Source organism: Podarcis gaigeae (genome assembly GCF_964106915.1).
Source record: "Podarcis gaigeae genome assembly, chromosome: 14".
NCBI lineage: Eukaryota > Metazoa > Chordata > Lepidosauria > Squamata > Lacertidae > Podarcis > Podarcis gaigeae.
Window position 1 is genome coordinate 30,820,028 of NC_139690.1, and position 19,702 is coordinate 30,839,729.

The window sequence follows — 19,702 nt, forward strand, 5'->3', positions numbered from 1 at the left end:
TTTCTCCTTCTTGTCTCCTGGGACAAGTGAACTGTTGTAAGAGCAAGCTACAGTCAGGCAATGTAGTTGAGATAATAAAATAATAGAATTGTAGTGCTGGAAGGAGCACCAAAGGTCATCAAGTCCAACCCCCTGGCGAATTGACATAACCTAAGCTTAAGGTGCCATTTGGCGCCTAGCTTACATATCTTGAGTTTCTAACACTGGCCCCACTCCCCTATCAGAGTGGCCCTCTGGGACTATTAAGTGCCACTTTGGGTTCTCCTATGTCTATTCAAAACCACAAGCCGATGGCAGGATTGGGACCCAAGGCGATAAAACCAAGAAAGGCCCTCAGCAGAACCAAGCCGATGAAGCCTGTAAGAAAGCAGGACATCAGCCAGCACTGGCAAAAGCTGGATGAAACTAGTGAATAATTCCTCTCCCTCACCACCAACCCGGCATGGAAAGAATGCAGAGTTTTTGGACTCCAGTGAACAGTGAGGCCAGTTGCTCCTCTGAAGGAACAGGGATCGGATCCCCCGTAATTCAAGCCTCTCTGTGGTCTTCACAAAACTCTCCTCTAATCAAGGCCTGCATATTTCTCTCTTAAAGAAACAGGGCTGCAGTGGTGGCAGAGCGTGAGGAAATAAATAAGCTGCATTGCATTCAAGTATTTCCCTTTGCATTTGAATGCAATTAAGCTGATGTTTTTTTAAAAAAAGTATAGGGGTTTGGGAGCGGGAATCTGCTGGCTTTTTTTTTTTTTTTTTGCCAGAAATAGTTCATATTCCCTCTACATCAACATATTCCTAGTGGCTTCTATTGTTCTCTTCCTTCTTTCATCCTTAGGGGTCCCCGGAAGGAGAAATAAGTGAAGACAGTTTGACTCTGGCCACCTCTGTGGTGGAACATGGCAGATGTTTAACAGCTGACAAAAAACCCACAAAAAACTTGCTTGTTTAGAAGGAGGGAGCAGGGAAGCTAAATTTTGGAGTGGAAAGCCTTACATGGCAGCAGCAGCAGCGTCAACAACAACTACATTTCCTATCCACATTGTTACAATTACTACTAATTTTTTATGACATGCCCATTGCCATACGGTCCCAGGGCAGGTTGTAACAATATAAAAAGAAGGACTTAAGAAGAACTCTACTGGATCAGGCTAATAGCCACTGTGGCTAGTAGTCATTGATAGCCTTTTCCCCCACAAATTTATCCAATCCACTTTTGAAGCAAGGTTGGTGGCCATTGCTGCCTCTTGAGAGAGTTCCATAGCTTAACTACGAGCTGCATGAAGAAGGAGTTGTATCTATGAGAAAGGAAGGGCAGCTTTTCTCTATCCACTTTCTCCATGCCACACATAATTTTTATAAAACTCCATCACCTCATCCCTTGCTCGCCTTTTCTCTAGACTTAACGGTTTCCCAAAACAATATTAGAATCAGTTAAAATGATCTGCAGCCACAAAAACAGGGTGGGCCCCCAAAAATATACATCTCGGGTGTCAAGAGGCCAGGGTCAAGAAGCTGCACTATGAAGGTTGCAGGTGCACTTCTGTGGGGAGGGAATTCCACAATTTTGGGGCTGCCACAGGGAATGCCCTCCCCCAGGCCACTACCACGCCAAACATCTAAGGGTGGCAGAACTACCAAGAGGGGCACCACTCACTGATCCTAAAACCTAAATCCTAAAAAGGTTGTGCAGGAAGCAAGAGGTAGTAGGTGCAGAAATGGCCCTGGGATTTACAAGAGGTGGAAGGCCAGAAAGCAGGAAATAATAATAATAATAATAATAATAATAATAATAATAATAATAATAATAATAAAAAATAATTTATTATTTATACCCCGCCCATCTGGCTGAGTTTCCCCAGCCACTCTGGGTGGCTTCCAATCAAGTGTTAAAAACAATACAGCATTAAATATTAAAAACTTCCCTAAACAGGACTGCCTTCAGATGGAGAAAGTCCCAGTCCAGATGAGCAGAAGACAAAAGCCTGTTCCATATTAGAAGCAGGAGAAAAGAGAAGATGGGTGGATGCCGCAGAGACACTGAGAAGGAGGGAGAGGCAGAACTTGGCAGAGGCAGGAGGAGGAAGAAGAAGGGGCAGATTCCAGAGGGGGACCCCTGGAAAGATGCAGGTCCAGGGGATTTCCTTGGCAATGCAAGAAAGAATATATACGAGGTTTCCTGTGCAGTGTTTGGGCAGGTCAAGAAATGGGATCACTTTGTTTACCTCAGACTCCTTCTCAGGACTTTGGCAATCGCTGTGGGACGAGGACATGGATCCCCCATTCAGCTGTCGGGAATGGAAAGAGGGTGTGTGTTTATTACAAGAAAAGTGGAATTGGAGGGGTTAAGAACACGATTTGGACAGCTGTAGGACAGTGCCTTGAGGTTTTGTGCCAGCATGGTGAGCGTGGTGGTGCCACTTGGGGAAACATGGGCCATAAAGAAGAACAGGAAGGTGGGTCAACCCATACAATCTCCATTGCAATCTTTCCCCTGCATGGCTCACAATAAAATTTCCAGGCAGAGAACAAGTCACGGAAGTTTTTAAGAAAAGGCAGCATATTGGGTTGGGTCAGTTTGATAAGGATTTCTCATTATAGGCTGCGGCCCTTCGATCTCATGTGATCCATCTCATTTCCTAGCACAGCAGGAAGACAGATCTAAATAAGTTGGGCCAAAGGTTGCTGAAGCCACAGAAACCAGAGGAGAGTGAAGGAAGATGGCCAGGGATCTCGTTGATCCGAAATGGACATGTCCTATGTGTCACATCTTAAATTTGTGACTCAAGGTGAATACCTGGAAGAAAACTAGAATTCCCCAGTCTTGTGTCATGCATGTGTGTTGGACTACAACTCCCATCAGCCCCAGCCACCATGGGCTAAGGAAACGGGCACCATGCTAGCTGGGGCTGATGGGAGTTGTGGTCCAACACACCTGTACGGCATCAGGCTGAAGAAAGCTGCACTCAGCTCTGCTGTACCTTCTGAACAGGTAACAGGGTAGGGGTGGAAGTTGATTCAGTCTACATTTCAAGGCAAACCAAAGTGGAACTCAAAACACAGTCATCTTTCAAAATCTGCAGTCCTCCCAATTTTGCTGTGCAGTTCTGCAGGCAGGGAATGTGTACAAAAATGAATATACTAGGGTCAGGTCTGCATCAAAATGCTTCTTATTCAAGGAAATTGTTTTGCAAAAGAATGTGTATATTGGGCAAAACTGCATACAATAATGTGTATAACGGGGGGGAATGCACAAAAATGCAGATATTTTCATGAGGACTTTTTTGGGGGGGAAATGCCCAATGATATGGAGAATTGAACTTAAGAATGGAAAAATAAGAAACCAAGAGAGACAGAAACAGACAGATTCACCCATCCGTACCCATCGCTCACCTGCGTTTGTGCTGATCCATTGGTCATGGGCTGAGGAAGTCCACCTGAAGGCAAAGGAGAAAGAACCCCAGTTGAATACAGTTGTGGAAACTCAACAAACGTCCTGATAACATGCCAAAAAACAAAAGAACCACAGAACTATCCCTGTGTCAAACATTACTGTCTTTTGGTTTCAGAAATTCAAAATTCTACTAACACAGACACCTAATAATAATAATAATAATAATAATAATAATAATAATAATAATAATTATTTATACCCCGCCCATCTGGCTGGGCTTCCCCAGCCACTCTGGGCGGCTTCCAACAGAACATTAAAATACAATAATCTATTAAACATACAAAAGAAAAAAGAGGCTCCCTATGAAGCCCCACCAAACATTTGAAGGTGAGGGTTGTTCCTATGTCCTTCTGAGGGCCAAACCAGCTGTGACTTTGATTGCATGAATGCTGCATTTCGGAGCTCCCGCCTATTGACATCAGGCGGGCGCCTTTACTGTATTCTTTCTGGCACCTGCTTAAAACATTTTTGTTTAGGCACAGTGCTTTGCAGGCACCATGGCTCAGCTGACTGCCAGGTCTTGCAAAACCCTGTGCCTTTGCAAGTAACAGGGACCATGGCAACGCTTGTCAAGGCAACTCCACTTTTAGCAGAGAGTTGCATTTTTGCCATATGACATCAGGTATAGAGGCACCCATAAGATGGAGGTTCCCCACCACTGCTCTAGTGGGCTCAGGGGGGTATCTTTATAAAGTCCCTTTAATTTCCCCCACAAAATTAAGTGAAGGAAGGCAACTTCATAATCTTTCTGCAGAAAATAGAGCGTTTTCATAATGTATTGACAGGAAAACAAAACTATGCACGCTCTTAAGAACATTGTAGATCATTAAAGTAGATACATTAACTCTGTTTAGACAGATAGTATTGCATTTGCTATGCCTATTATCCTTTTTTGTGCATATGCATTGCTAACATTTATTTTCTTATTGTTATTATGTTTTCACTGACTTGTATCTTGACCGATAATAATAATAAAACATCCCACTAAAAACATTTTTGTTTAGACAAGCCTACCCATATAGTGTATTGTTATTTTAAATTTTTGAAAGTCTTAAATTGTTGTTGATAATGCTACTGTTTTATCTCCCTTGTAAAACACTTTGAACATTAGCATATATTTATCTCTCTATATGTATATATATAGAGAGAGAAATATAGATAAATACTGCATGCAGGCCCTGCTTGAGAATAGGATGCTGGACTAAATGGGCCACTGGCCAGATTCAGCAAGGCTGCTTTTATGCTCTTGGATAAATTAGGACCAAAGTCACCACCTGAGCTCTGATGATGAGTAGGAATCCGAACCCAGGACCACTGTGGTCCAACACTCTACATGCTGTGTGGGCTCTTCCTGTCCCAGATTTAGCCCATAAAGTTATTCTACAACATCAGGAGCAAATGGAGGAACCAGACCATCTGTAAGAGTCAACATGCAGCAACGATTTCATAAACAGAAGCATCCCTACTGATATCCTGTGGATGTGGGCTCTAAAGGCTTCGTCACTCCTACAAGACTTCCCCCTCTTTCTCTCCTTTGCCTGTAACTCAGCAGCAGCTGGTCTGGCCCTCCTCCTCCTCAGCTCTCGCTTGAAAACAGGCCTCAGCACTCCAAGGGACAACCCGAAACCCTTCATACTTTCTGGGACTGGGTGACCATGCTAGCTGCATCTCCTCAAGAGGAGAACAGGGGCTTTATTATCCACCATGCCAAGAAAGAAAAAGAGTTTCTCCCTGACCCTATCTCTTATTTTGCTCCTGCTCTCAGCATCTGACACCATTTCTCTACATCCACCACCCGCCCCCCTCCAGTTCTGAATTGTTCCAAGTCGTTCTTTTGGATTCCTCTCTCCACTGAAGGCCAGGAAAAGACAATCCAGCACTGGAGGCAGAACTCAGCTTAGTTAGATAAGAAACAGCTGTGTTAAAAACACACAGAGCTCTCCATTCAACCCAGCCAAGGAAGGAGGATTGGGGGTTGCAAGGAGAGCAGGGATATGGATGCTTGGTGGAACCCAGTGGTTTCCCACCCCCCCAACTCTGGCTAAGCAACAGCTTACAAAACCCAAAAACTGCAAGGCCAGTAGAGGGGGTATCCACTGCTAGGGTTTTTTTTAAAACGGCTGTTTTGCAAAATGTTGCTCTCTACTTGGATCCAGGTCAGTGGCTGGTGCTTCATTTGTGAAAGTGTCTGGAGCTGAAACCTGGCAGAGCTCTTCTCCCCTTCATCCCCAGTGCATGGAACCTGGTTGCAGTTTCTGTGATGAAGGGGAAACCTCTGCACATGCCCAGAGCAACTCTCTTCCTTGGCAAGATTGGAGGAATGTTCAGAGTGACTGCAGAAACTTCAAGCAGAGAAAGATGATTCCAAGATGTTTCATTGTTAACGGGTACTGCAGACAAGGAACATGTTTTGACACTAACTAAAGAGCAGGCTTTCCAAACTGGGTGCCTTCCAGATGTTTCAGACTACACCTCCCATCAGGCTCAGCCATCACAACTGCTGCGGAGCATCAAGCTAGGGGGAGACTGCAGGTTTAAATCCCCACTCGGCCATCTTGCTCACATCTTGCTTGGGCCAGTCATTCCTTGCAGGGTTGCTGTGAAGACGAAATTGTGGTGGAGAAGAGAACCTATGTGTCCCACATCCGCACTATACATTTAAAGCAGTTAACTTTACACAGTCATGGCTTCCCCGGAAGAATTCTGGAAACTACAGATTGTTTTGTATCTCACCGCATTATACTTCCAGTCGTGTGGTGAGATTGGTTACAGTACAAAATCATATGAGCAAAAAAAATTATATAATGTGTGGTGGGTGTCAGCTTTTCCCCTGCTACTGGGTACATAATAAAGGGGTACCACTCTACTGAAAAGTGTCATTTGTTTTCATTCCCTTTGCTGTATTTTTTATTGGTTAGGTTCTCTGGTAATGCTAGCTCTGGGAGGGGAGCAGAGGTCTCCTAACAAATTTCAGCACCCCTAACAAACTACAGTTCCTGGGGGGGGGGGAGGAGCTGTGGCTGTTTAAATAATAAATAATAACAATAAATTTTATTTATATCCCGCCCTCCCCAGCCGAAGCTGGGCTCAGGGCTGCTAACAACAATAAAATAATACACCATACTAAAATCAGTCTAAAAATCACCATTCATTATACAATTAATTCAAATCAAATTGATGGATAATGTGATAGGAATTTTATGGTCTTAGATATATGGCAACGTTCATAACCACACGTACATAGATCAGCACAGGAAAGCCAACCTGGAACCATTTTGATTCCTAAACTGAGCAAATGTTTCTCTGCATGGTCAAAGTGGAAAAGCTTCCCCATTGTCTCTTCCTTCACAAATCCTGTCTTAATCTGTGTTTGAATAAGGATGTGAGCCTTATCATTACAAAAGACATATTTTTATTTACAACACAACCATTGGGCTAGAGTTCTGGCCAAAGGAAGGAGTCAGGCTGTGCCCTGGCCAAAGGCCTGGTGGAACAGCTCTGTCTTGTAGGCCCTGCGGAAAGATGTCAAGTCCCGTAGGGCCCTAGTCTCTTGTGACAGAGCGTTCCACCAGATTGGAGCCACAGCTGAAAAAGCCCTGGCTCTAGTTGAGGCCAGCCTAACCTCATAGAATCATAGAATCATAGAGTTGGAAGAGACCACAAGGGCCATCGAGTCCAACCCCCTAACCTCTCTGTGGCCTGGGACCTTCAAGATGTTTTTGTTTGAAGACCGTAAGTTCCTCTGTGGGACATACCAGGAGAGGCGGTCCCATAGGTACGAGGGTCCTAGGCCGAGTAAAGTAGTATTATTAAAGTAGCATTATTGTGCTTTAAACGTATAGTGCAGATGGGGCCTATACAGGGACATCTATCTCCCTTGCAAAATCCCTGCCCCCTCTGCGAAAGCTGGTTCTAGGAGAAATGCTTTACCTCCGATGTGCTCCTCTGTAGGGGTGATGCCCAGTTTCTTGAAATACTCGTCTGTTTCGGGGTCCACAACTAGCAGTGTGGCTTCATGCTCCTTGGACTTGATATGTGACACTACCTCGGAATGCTTCAGGCCCTCGACGTTGATCCCGTTGACCTGAGGGAGAGAAAACCAGAGAGGTAGGGGGAGAGAATGAATGGCTGGATTACCACAATGCATTTCACATGGAGCTGCCTTGGGAGACAGTTTGGAGATCTCTAGGGTATCTGGTTGCCCCCTGTGAGAGCAGGATGCTGGACTGGATGGCACCTCCCTTGGCCTGATCCAGCTGGCCTCTTCTTTTGTTTTAATCTAGCATTAGATTTTGTAACAAACTGCTCCCCCTCCAATAGATAGATATAAAGGTTTTGTCCCTTTTAGAACAAAGGAACCAACAGCAGCCAGAGGGGAATGGTTCTGCTATGATCTGCTATTTTAAACCAGGACAAAGGGGAAATTCACTCCACACAGCGGCTCTCACACAAACAATCACTGCCCTTTTGTTGCTAGCCTAGGATAATGGAGCAAAGGGGATCATTTTGTTCATGCCTGGGCACCAATTATCACCTGACAATGGAAGACAATTAATCAGTTCATCATGTGGTGTGCTGCTGCTTTCTGCTTTGACTGTTTTCTTTTTATTATTATTTTGGGGATTTGGAGGGGAAATGTCAGCAAACTAGTTACATGGGCAAGGTAATGATGTGCTTAGCCAAGTGCTTATCCTGGAGCAAAAACAGTGGTGAGGCTGCTCCAGAATATGCTCCCCATCTGGATTACACCTCCCCCCAAATACCCCTGACCTGGCTGCTCTTAGCCCCGCAAAGGTGCTGAGCTCACCTATCAAACCAAAGCTGTGGTTAAGTTGTTGCTTGGTTTTTAAAAGTAATTTCTCTACTGCTCCATCACCAGCATTTTGGCATGTGGGGACAGTCCATAAAAATAAACCATACAGAGAATAAAACAATTAAAAGTTAATCATAAAACCAACCGCTATTTTAAAATATCTGCTGGAACAAGCCAGTTTTTGTCATGCACCTGAAGTTCAGCAAGGACGGGGCCTGTCTAACCTCAGGTGGGAGGGAGTTCCACAGGCTTGGTCCCACTACAGTGAATGCTTCTGGTAGTTACAAATGATGCACCTGAGCTATGGGTGACCACCAACAGAGACTCCCCAAAAGATCTCAGTGATTGGGCAAGGATCTAAGGGATCAGGCGAGCCTGAAGATACCCTGGACCACAGTTGCTAAACTCACAGCATATGACCTTTGGCCAGTCACTGTCTGTCAGCCTAGATTACCTCACAAGATTGTTGTGCGGATAAAATGGAGTGAGGCGAGGGAAGCACCATGTAAACCACCTTCAGCTCCTCAGAAGAAAAGGCAAAATTTAAATGTAGTAAGTAAGTAAGTACGTAAAAAAATAAGCTTTGAGTCCCCCAGAGAAGCAGATAGCACTCTGGTGCGGGAATACAAAACCCTCGGCACTTCTGAGGGCCTCCATTTCCTAGCAACCACCCAAATGGCTTCTCTTGCCAGAGGCAGGCCCTGACCGCTCTTCCACTACAGGCTCAGCTGCCTGCCTCAAGTAGCCAACAGGAAGGTGAAGCTGGAGGGGAGCCAGAAGCCAAGGAGAGCTCTTCAAAGCCTCCCAAGAGCTTCTGGCTGGGACACTGTCTCCATTCGAACACTTGTTGTTGCCACCTGCAGCCTGCACCTTTGCAGGCAGGGCCCTGGCAGTTGCTTCAAAGCTGGAGACAGGTGCAAAGAGAAAGAAGACAAGGCAAGAAAAACATGAAGCAGAGACTGAACAGTTCCTCCCCTCACCTCACAAGAGCAGGCACCGCAGCCCAAACTGAGGAGCTGCTGAGCATCAAACATTTATGGGAGCCCCTAAGAGCTGGGATCAGGTTTCCAAATTCCACAGGTTCACCTCCTCCCCTCTTTGTGCACTTCAGGAAACGTGCCAGGGGGTTGCTAAATTAATAATCAGCCACCTATCGGTGACATATTGAGTGCTGGAAGCAAAATCTGTCTTCATGAACACACCTGCCTCCTAGGTGGCCTCTCCTACCTCCCTCTCATGTGCACGCACACACATGTACTGTTGCACTGCAGGCATTAAAGATTCAGGGGAGAGAAAGCGAGAGAGTTCTGTCGCTGCAGAACAGGTGTGTTCCTGCAGAGAGGGCAAGAAGAGGCAACCACAGAGATGAGCAATTGTGTTCTCTCTCTCTCTCTCTCTCTCTCTCTCTCTCTCTCTCTCTGAAACATAGGGGTTCAGGGTTTCCAAAGTATTTTTTTTCCCTGGAATTTAACCCTGCCTGAGCATCTCAGATGTTGGAAGCAGCTGCTCAGTGACGAGAGAATGCTACTCTGCACATGCTCAAAAGCATGTTTTCTTTCATGGAGAAACACTGCAGGAAGGCACCTTGCAACAAACTGACTGGAAACAGACAGAATTCAAACACCAACATACAGGTCTTTGACAGTGTCATAGTGTGGGCTCTGCATAAACAATTCCAGGGCAATGGGCTACTGTGGAAGTGTTCAGGTGGAGCCTGACTGAGCAGAAGAGCTTCTGTTCCTAGGTCCTCCTCCCTTCAAGCTGTCATCCGTTACCTCAACGAGTTTGTCCTGCGGTCGGAGTCCTGCCTTGGATGCTGGTGAATCCGGGTCTACTGACCGAATGAACTGCCCGGGCCTGGCTTTCTCACTGTGGAGGTTGAACCCGTAGCCAGTGGGGCCTTTCTTGAGATGGCAAAGTCGTGGGCAGAGGTCCTTGGGTTGCCCGTTCAGATCCTGGATTTGGGAAGGAAAAGAGGCCATTGTTGTGTGGGATTGTTTCTTACTCTTTCTTTATAGAAATAAAAAGTGTCAGACAATAAGAAAAAATGCACTAAGGAAACAGCCTTGAACAGGAGACACCCACCCATCTCCACAAGGCCAAACAGGGGCAGATTAAAAATAGACTCAATTAGAGGAAGTGCATTTGTTAAAAACCAATTGTCCAATCCCTCCTGACAGAATAAATTTAATACGCTTGCTAAGTGACAAAAGGATAAAATTAGACCCACCCGTTCAGGGCCTTCTCCCACTTCAAAGCACGCCTGACCAACCAGATCTTAAATGAAACACCCTACATAGGATTATCTGAGAGGCTAAATGCTGCCAAAAAACGGGGTGAGCTGCGTATCATTAGCTAAATGTGTGGACATTGAAAAAACAACATGTGTTCCTATCCCTTATGACTGTGGAGACTCTCCGTCCTTCTGCCTTCAATTAAGAACAGAAGTAGAGCCCTGCTGGATCAAGCCAATGGCCTGTCCAATCCAGCATCCTGTTCTCCAACAGGAGAACCAACACAAAAGCACTCTGTCCAACGGTGGTCTCCAGCAAGTAGCATTCCTTTCCTTCATCAACACTTTTCCTTGCTGAAAGTGAACTTTTTTTCCTGTAAAATAGTCTCTGGTTTACAGCAGCAGCTCCCAAGGAGCTCTTGAAAATTGCTACAGGTCAATAGGCAGACCACTTAATGTCATTCAATTGACTGTTGTCACAATTGCAACACACTATTCTAGATGCTACATGGTTTTGGCATCACAATTTTAATTCCCACAATTCAAACTGCATTGCAATCCATTTCTGATTGCTTTCAAGTCACTTCCTCCCACCTGCCATTTCCAGTCTGTCCCATCACAGCTGTGGGTCCTGATCTTCACAGGCATGCTGTGGACCACCTGAATTAAACTTATGGACCACTGGTGATCCTCAGAGCAGTTTGGAAACCCCCCTGGTTTACAGCACACCGGCAAGGCACAATTTAGAATGTAGCATTTTTCACAATCCAAAACATTAGTATATTTGAATGGATCAGACACCCTTGATTTTCAAAATCAAAACATTAACACAGTGTCCCTCAGAACATAAGAAGAACCTGCTGGATCAGGGCTATGGGCCATCTAGCCCAGCATCCTGGCCAACTAGTTGCCTGCGGGAAACTTGCAAGAAGCACCTGAGCACAAGAACACTTTCCCCTCCTGTGGTTTCCAACAACCGGTTTTCAGAAGTACTGACTGTGGAGGCAAGAACAAAGCCATCATGGGCAATAGCTACTGATAGCCTTTTCCTCTAGTCTAGTCCTCTTCTAAAGCCTTTCATGTTGGTGGCCATCATTGCCTCCTGTGGGAGTGAGTTCCACAGTTTAACTATTCACTGCATGAAGAAGTACTTGCCAACATTCAGCTTCATTAGATGTCCACAAGTTCTAGTGCCTTGAGAGACTTCTATCATGTTATCTCTTTCTTGCCTTTTCTGTAAACTAAGAGGTCCCAAACACTGCAAGCTTTCTTCACAGGGCAGTCACTCCATTGCCTTGATCCACTAATAACTTTACTCAGAGCAGAACCATTGTTAACTTGGGAAACATGGTTAACTTAGGTTCATTATTTTCAGTGGGTCTAAGAAGAACTTAGCTGGGGACAACACCTATGCAAAGAAATTCAAGTGCTTGGTGAGTCCTAGAAATCTGTGGCTTTTCACACATCAGTGTTTTTTCTCTTCCAAATGGTTGTGGGTTTCCTGTGAGCGAACCACAGGTACCACAAGAGCACCACAGGGCCACAAACAAGTGAGGTGACATATCTGGGGAGAGGCAGTTGTGGCTGGGGGGGACCGTTTCCATGTCAACACAAAGTCTTTACTATTTGAGCAGTGTTGGGCTGAGTTCAGCACTGGGGCAAATGCATCTTGGGGACCCCTGCCTTAGCATTTCACCCTTTTAAAAAGGTGCAAGGTTATATCAGCTATTTTTTCCCCTTTCTTTTACAGGAAATAGTGCCACAAGGTGGAATAAGCACAAGGCCAGCGGCAGACAGTGGAAGCTCAAGCGGGTTATTTGGGACCCAAACAAGGCACCCAGCAGAGTCACCAGAGCAGAGGCTTTCATGTTGTCAGCACAGGCTATCTTTCCCCAACCTCTTACCTTCAGAATTTTGGTCTGTAAGCCAATGACTTACAAACCATGGTTTGTTGTTAGAAAACAAACCATTGTTGCACCACTGGGAAGGGTTTGCACCTAAAACTAAATCATGGTTTTCACAAACATGTGTATTCTAGGAAAAATTCTAACTAAACCACTGGTGAATTTTCACACCCACTTAAAAAATAATAATTTTCAACCTGATGTGTAAACATGGAGAACTGAAGATTGGGGGGAGGGGGGGAGAAAAACCGAAACTGAAAGATTTGCCCATCGCTTGTGTGAGTAACATGTCCTAAGATGAGGGCAGATCAAATGCTGGGATCCCCTTTCCTCCTCCTTTTGCCTTGCCAGGCATGCCAGCAAATTAGCAGGCTGATGATCTTCTGCAAATTATGTTCCCTTTGGTACCTTAATCACAATTGAAATGCCTCTCCAGATTTACAAAGACAAAATGCCTGAAAATGAAAGCCTGCCAAGTTTCTTGGCACAGACGCCCTTGTCCCCCGAAATGAGAGCTGAGTGATGACACACAGGCGATAATTCCATTTGCGAGATAGCAAGAGAGGGCCTGCACCCGCCCCCAATCTGCACCAGGTGGCCTGCAGAGAACAGCAGCGCAGACTCAGCAAGAGAAGCTGTGTGGAGCAATGGGAAGAGTCTCTTGATTCTGGCCAGGATTCAGATCTTCTGCTTAGCTGCTAATGACAATGGCTCACTGGTAGAGCATTTGCTTTGCACACAGAAGGTCCCAGGTTCAGTCGTCCCTGATACTTTCAGGTGACCCTGGGAGAGATCCCCTGTGCCAGACCCTGTAGAGCTGCTGCCAGTCAGTGCAGTCACTACTGAGCTAGAATGGCCAACAGTTTGACTTCCTGTTATTTTAGGGGGGAAACTGTAGCTCAGCAATATACCACTGCAACTGATATTATTATTATTACTCACCCATCACCAGCAGATACCAGGGCAGATTACAACAATTAAAATTCAGGATTAAAAAATAGTTATATTGCATTTTGAGGAATAGGATGGGACCTAAAAACGCACATCTCAGGTGTCAAAGGCCAGGGTAAAGAGCCATGTCTTCAACATTTGTCAAAATCCATATAGTGAAGAAGCTGGGTATGCGTCTGTGGGGAGACAATTCCAAAATTCAGGGACTGCTATAAAAAAGGCCTTCTCCTGGGCTGCCACCATGCACTTGGGCACCTTTCCATGCACTGCTCTGGTTCGCCAGAAGCGGCTTAGTCATGCTGGCCACATGACCCAGAAGCTGTCTGCGGACAAACGCTGGGCTCCCTCAGCCTATATAGAGCGAGATGAGCGCTGCAACCCCAAAATTGTCCATGACTGGAACTAACGTTCAGGGGTACCTTTAGCTTTAAGATACCATAACCAAATTTTGCATGATGGTTCCTGAGATGAATGTTTCCTGTCTATATTTGCATACAACTAGATGCCATTCAAAGTAAGATTGCGGACCGTACTTTTCAAAACTGATTTTGTTTCTTAGAATTCCTGAGCAACACCAGGTACGAGGCTGCTAGCGATAAATAAAGTGTTCTCTCTTTTCCCTCCTCCTTTCCAGCACATTTGCCAGAGAAAAGAGTTACCACCTGATGACAACTCCCCAAGGTTTGGCTGCAAATTATCTCTGAAGAAAAAAATGGTGTGTAAACAATCCAATTACAAAGAATAGTTTCCAAATGACTGTCTGTACAGGAGGAGAAAGGAGCAGATTTTCTATTTACCTGCCTTTTTCTTTACAAAGAAGGGTCCCTCGATAGATGCTAATGCAAATAACATTTTTCAAAATACTCCCCGGAGGCTTGGATGTTGTAGAGCTGGGGTGGTAACTTGAGGTTACTAATAGGCTACAGCCCCCATCAGCCAGCATGGCCAGTGGTCAAGGATGATGGGAACTGTACATCAGCAACATCAGAGGGTCCATGGGTTAGCGCCCCCAACCGATTTAGGGCTCCCAGGTTCCTTAAATGGCTCCCATCCTTTATTAAGACAGATGAGTAGAAGGGTGAATTTTTGCCCAAGAAGCGTCTCCCTCTATGGTGCTACAATGAGGAGAAAAGCTGTCCAGCTATTAAGAGCAGCAGGAGAGGCCATGCTCAGAATTCTTTCCTGCCACAAGCTAGAAAGAGTTGTTCAGTTATGGGAACTTCCTTCTATGGGCTCCCTGCCTTGGACCCAGCTAGCAATAGGAGAGAGAGAAATGAGCCCTGAAAATGGTGTCAGATGTGTAAAAACTACAATAAAGATACCAAACATCCAACCAGCTCAACAAAGAAATAGGTGGTTTCAATTCAAAAGGGCATTGGGTTTTGCCTTGGAACTAACCTGCAGGAATTCAAGAGGCAATTTAATGTTTTTTTCCCTACTAAGTGGAAGCCCACAAGGAAGCTTTTACTACAAGTTACAAAAGCAGTCTGTATTATTTATTGTTATTATTTATCAGTGCTATTTTTCAAGAAAAATAGAATACCTCCCTTATTCTCTTATAAAAGCAATGACGCCCACCTGAGAGGTGCCGGAACTGAGTTCCGGCTGGAAAAAAAAGCCCTGATTATTATTATTTTGATTTGTTTTTAAATGTATCTGAATCTGATCATTAAAGTAAGACTTTACTGTTTCTATCCCTTGGAGGAAAGTCTCCACATTCTTGCCTTCCTCTCCAATTTCTTCATCACCCCTCTCCTTGCTAATATTTCCAGGAACACTTCTCCCATTATGAACCGACCCACACCCTGTGATCATCATCTGAGGCCCTTCCTCCTATGCTCCCTCCACAAGAGGCCCAGAGGGTAGCAACAGAATAAGTCGGGCTTCCTCAACCTTGGCCCTCCAGATGTTTTTGAGACTACAGTTCCCATCATCCCTGACCACTGGTCCTGCTAGCTAGGGATCATGGGAGTTGTAGGCCAAAAACATCTGGAGGGCTGAGGTTGAGGAAGCCTGGAATAAGTCCTTTTCAGTGGTGGCTCCCTGTTCATGGAATACTCTCCCCAGGAAGGCTTGCCTGGAACCTTCTTTGTCTAGTTTCAGGTGCCATCCCATAACATTGGATGACCATCTGTTGGGGATTCTTTAGTTGTGATTCTTGCATTGCAGGGGGCTGCAATCCAACAGCCTCTGGAGGGCCACAGCCTCCCCATATCCATGTTAGAGAGAAAGCAAAAATTTGTGGGCAGAGGTGGCTGGGAATCTGGGACCATGGATACTTGTCTTTTCTTTGGAAATCAACAACAGATAGCCTCTTATCAAGGGAGAGGCAAATCAGGGCTTACCACACAGATATTCCGGGTAAATGTTTGTGTATCCTCTTAATCAACAGTTAAATTGCCTTGAACGTTATTTTGCTGGGGTGGCAGGGTAACAATAAATAAACCCAATGTAATCTAATCTAAAGCAGATTCCAGCATTGTATTCCACGGTCTGGCTGTTTGTCTTCCACAGTAAAGCAGGATGTCATGTTATTTATTTCTACCAAGACAGATTAATGCTGGATTGCGTTCAATTCCTCCCCCCACCCCCTTTATTTGCTCTGCGCTCCATCATGTGATTTCTCACGTAAATACTCACCATTAGTGAGAAATATGCTAGGTATGAAGTCAGATGAGCCCAAGTGAATGGCCTTTTTTAAATAACCTATTCTTATTTTTTCCCAAGAGGCAGAACAAATGCAGGGATAGCTGAAATATTTGGAAAATGAATACAGTATGAACATAAGGAGCTGCCTCATACTGAGTCAGACCATTAGTCCATCTTGTTCAGGGTCGCCTGCACTGACCGGCAGCTGCTCCCCAGGATTACAAATAGGGAGCCTTCTCTCAGCCCTCCCTGGAAGTGCCAGTGATCAAATCAAAGACTTTTCACACACAAAGTTCTTGCAGGGTCTTTCCTACAATAGTTGCCTTATCAAATCAGTAGTCCATCTAGCCTGCAAAGGCCTACTCTGATAGGCAGGGGCTCTCAGGCAAAGAACGCTCCTTCCCATTGACTGGCACCCTGCTCCTTTGAGCTGTACATTCCAGACACTGAATATGGAAACTTCAGATTGCAAAAGGAATATATATACGCCATGGCATGCAGAAGGTCCCAGGTTCAATCCTTGATGCCATTTCCAGGTACAGCTAGAAAAGATCCCTTCCTGGAACCCTGGAGAACCACTGCTGCCAGTCAGTTTAGACAATACTGAACTAGGTGATCCAATGGTGATGGTTTCATTTATTTATTTATTTATAAAATATATTTATATAGTGCCATATAATTTAAAAAGAACAAAAAAAGGTTTACAACACTATCCGTACGTAATTAAAAAACATGTAAAAAAATTAAAATCAACGGCCATCAACTTAATGTTATGGAAACATGTTTAAGACCCAGGTCACTAGTCAAAATGGTGGCAAGCCCAGTTAGCAGAACTTGTGGTGTTAAGATTTGACATGGAAGACCAGGGTTCAAATTCACCCCTCAGCATGAAGCTCACTGGGCAACCTTGAGCCTGTCACTGCTTCTCAGCAAAACCTACTTCATATGGTTGTTACGAGGCTAACATGGGAAGGAGGAAAACTATGTATACAGTCGTACCTTGGAAGTCGAATCGACTTCCAAAATGTTCAAAAACCAACTTGTGGCTTCTGATTGGCTGCAGTAAGCTCCTTCAGCCAATCAGAAACCCTGTAAGCCCCGTCAGACATTTAGATTCCAAAAGAACGTTTGCAAACCGGAACAATCACTTCTGGGTTTGCGGTGTTCAGGAGCCGAAACGTCCAACTTCCAGGGCGTTCAGGATCCAAGGTACGACTGTACCACCTTGAACTCCTTGGATAAATACAATCAATCAAACAAACAAACAAACCACAAACTGTCAATTACCACCACCACCATCAATCTCTTTCTCTCTCTAAGAAACACAATGTTTTGGATAAAGGAGCACAGCATTGTATCACAAAGTCAGGCCAATGTAACATGTACAATTCTCTGTCCCTCCATAGCAACCACATTACTAGGTCAGCGGATATTATCTGGTCCGATTGAGTTTGTCTTTAACGGTTCATATCATCCTGTGCAACACACACACAGCTGTCTCATCTTTCCTGACCAATGTAACAAACTCAGGATATTTCCCAGGGCCTGCAAGCCAGCAAGTTCGTGAGTATCTGCAAATATTTCCAGCCTGCCTTAGAGAATTCTTCAAAAACTGCAGAAAACAGGAAATGATTTAACTGGTTGAATAATATTGGAACTCTGAGCTTTCTCGACCCCAAAGGACACATTTTAGCAAGAACGGGGGGGGGGGGGGGCTTTGAACCTGGGCTGGAGGGGAGAGAGAATAATCCTATTTGAATTATTATTATTATTATTTTAGAAAAACTGAAATGACACGGTTCAAAGATCCATTACTGAAAGGGCCTTGTTGGGATTTTATTAGAGTTTTAACTGGAGCTGACATGAAATTTTGTTAGCTTTGAATTACCGGCCTTGGCAACCACCCCCAATCATCTCTGTGTTTATCAAAATACAAACTGTATTCTGACGTTTAAAAAACAAAAGCAAATCTTGGCTACATTCCCTTGGCTCCTTACCTTCCAGGGAAAATAAGGATTTTCTCATATCTGTTCCTGGGAACGCACAATTCATAGTTAGCCTTTGCAGATTTTGGAGATACTTTGAAAAAACACACAACCGGGCCCCCTCGGAAATCCAGAGAGATGGGTAGGGTTGGACAAATCTTAAGTTCTGCTCACTACACTTCCACATCAGAAAAAAAAAAAATCAGTGTGCATTCTCCTTAATATGCCAATCCTGCGCAGTGTAATTTTTCAATGCATTTTTAAAAATGTTGTTTTCACTAATATATGTAATTTATGCACACACTTCCCTTAAGATATGCATTTTCATATACTTTTTTTTTGGGGGGGGAGAATGTGTCTTGCTTTTAATGTTTGATGGACTATTGTATTTTAATATTTTGTTGGAAGCCGCCCAGAGTGGCTGGGGAAACCCAGCCAGATGGGCAGTGTATTATTATTATTATTATTATTATTATTATTATTATTATTATCCAGATGGAGAGGGATGTTAAGAGTGTGCATAGAAACTAGGCTAGTGTAACCAGGTAATTTTTTGCCCCACCCACTTTGGCCTCTGGCTCCGCCCACCACACACATGTGGCCCCATACAATTCCCAAAAAGGGAATGTGGCCCTCTGGCTAAAGCAGGTTACCTGACCCTGAAATGCAATAAGTAAGGGCATGCTCCTCCAACAGCACAGCAGATAAATCTCAGTTTGGGCCCAATGGTTAATCCTACTCAGAGCAGACCCACTGAAATTGATGGACTTATTGTTTCATTAATTTCAATAGGTCTACTTTGAATAGAACATAGTTAGCTACAAGCCCTCAATTAACAGTTTCCTGGGCTACCACCCAAGCTCATGTGTAAATTACGTCTGAGTAGTGGCAATGGTGCCTGAATTTCTAGCCTTGTCGGCAGGTTCATCGTGGTTATTTGGACTCTTGTGGCAGAATGCTTTTCATTTCTCATTATGGAAAAGAAAAACATCCTCAGCATATTTTGCTCTAGACTCAGCACCATAAACATTGGCACTGGCCTTGATTAACGAGGCGACGTCTGGACAATTAATTAGTCAGGTGTCAGCCCTTTAGAGCAAGGAAAATCCATTCTCGGGAGCGCCAGATACAGATCCACAGAGGTTTTAAAGGGGAGATGGGGAAAGTCCTACAATTTATGATTGTTTTCTAGCTCTCAGGGATGGGAATGAGCATTACAAAGCAGCAAAGGGGTGTCTGCAATTTATAAGAGCACAGGAAACACTGTGCTTGGGGGGGGGGTTAAGATATCCAAACACTTTACCTTAGAAACTCCAAAGTCTGCAAGTACAAAAGCATCCGGCACATCAATAAAATGCAATGTTGACTTACTTGCTTTGAAGAAGCTTGGGGGGTAATTAAATTTTCCAGCAAGAAAAAATCAGTAAATAATTTAATAAAAGCTGGAAGGACCCTGGCACAGGCATGTCAACAACAAGCGCCTAATGATATCCTGAGATGAGTTAAGGATAGTCTCAGGAGAACCAGCATGTGTTTTTATTCCTTGCAAAAGGATTGCTTCTCAGTCTAACCTACCTCACAGGGTTGTTGTGTGGATAAAACGGATGGGGCTGATGGGAATGTTGTAAGAAATAATAGTCCAAAACATCTTCAAGGCACCAGACTGGGAGAGGCTGTCCTAAAAAGCTTTTGCTGAACTCTGGCATTTCAGAGCAGACTG

The 19,702-nt window shown here is 44.5% G+C and overlaps 1 protein-coding gene across 2 annotated transcripts in view; it reads right to left on the reverse strand.

Moving 5' to 3' along the window:
* Window positions 1–19,702, reverse strand: part of NHERF2 (NHERF family PDZ scaffold protein 2) — a 62,381-nt gene that overhangs the window by 7,299 nt on the left and 35,380 nt on the right. Inside the window, exons 3-6 of one of the 2 annotated variants that reach the window (XM_083712093.1) lie at window positions 10,036–10,215; window positions 7,378–7,531; window positions 3,387–3,430; window positions 2,219–2,281 (exon numbers count right to left, since the gene is read on the reverse strand). In XM_083712093.1, coding sequence (XP_083568219.1) covers window positions 2,219–2,281; window positions 3,387–3,430; window positions 7,378–7,531; window positions 10,036–10,215 — 441 coding nt within the window. The remainder of the gene's footprint in view (window positions 1–2,218; window positions 2,282–3,386; window positions 3,431–7,377; window positions 7,532–10,035; window positions 10,216–19,702) is intronic. The other variant, XM_083712092.1, reaches the window with a different exon arrangement.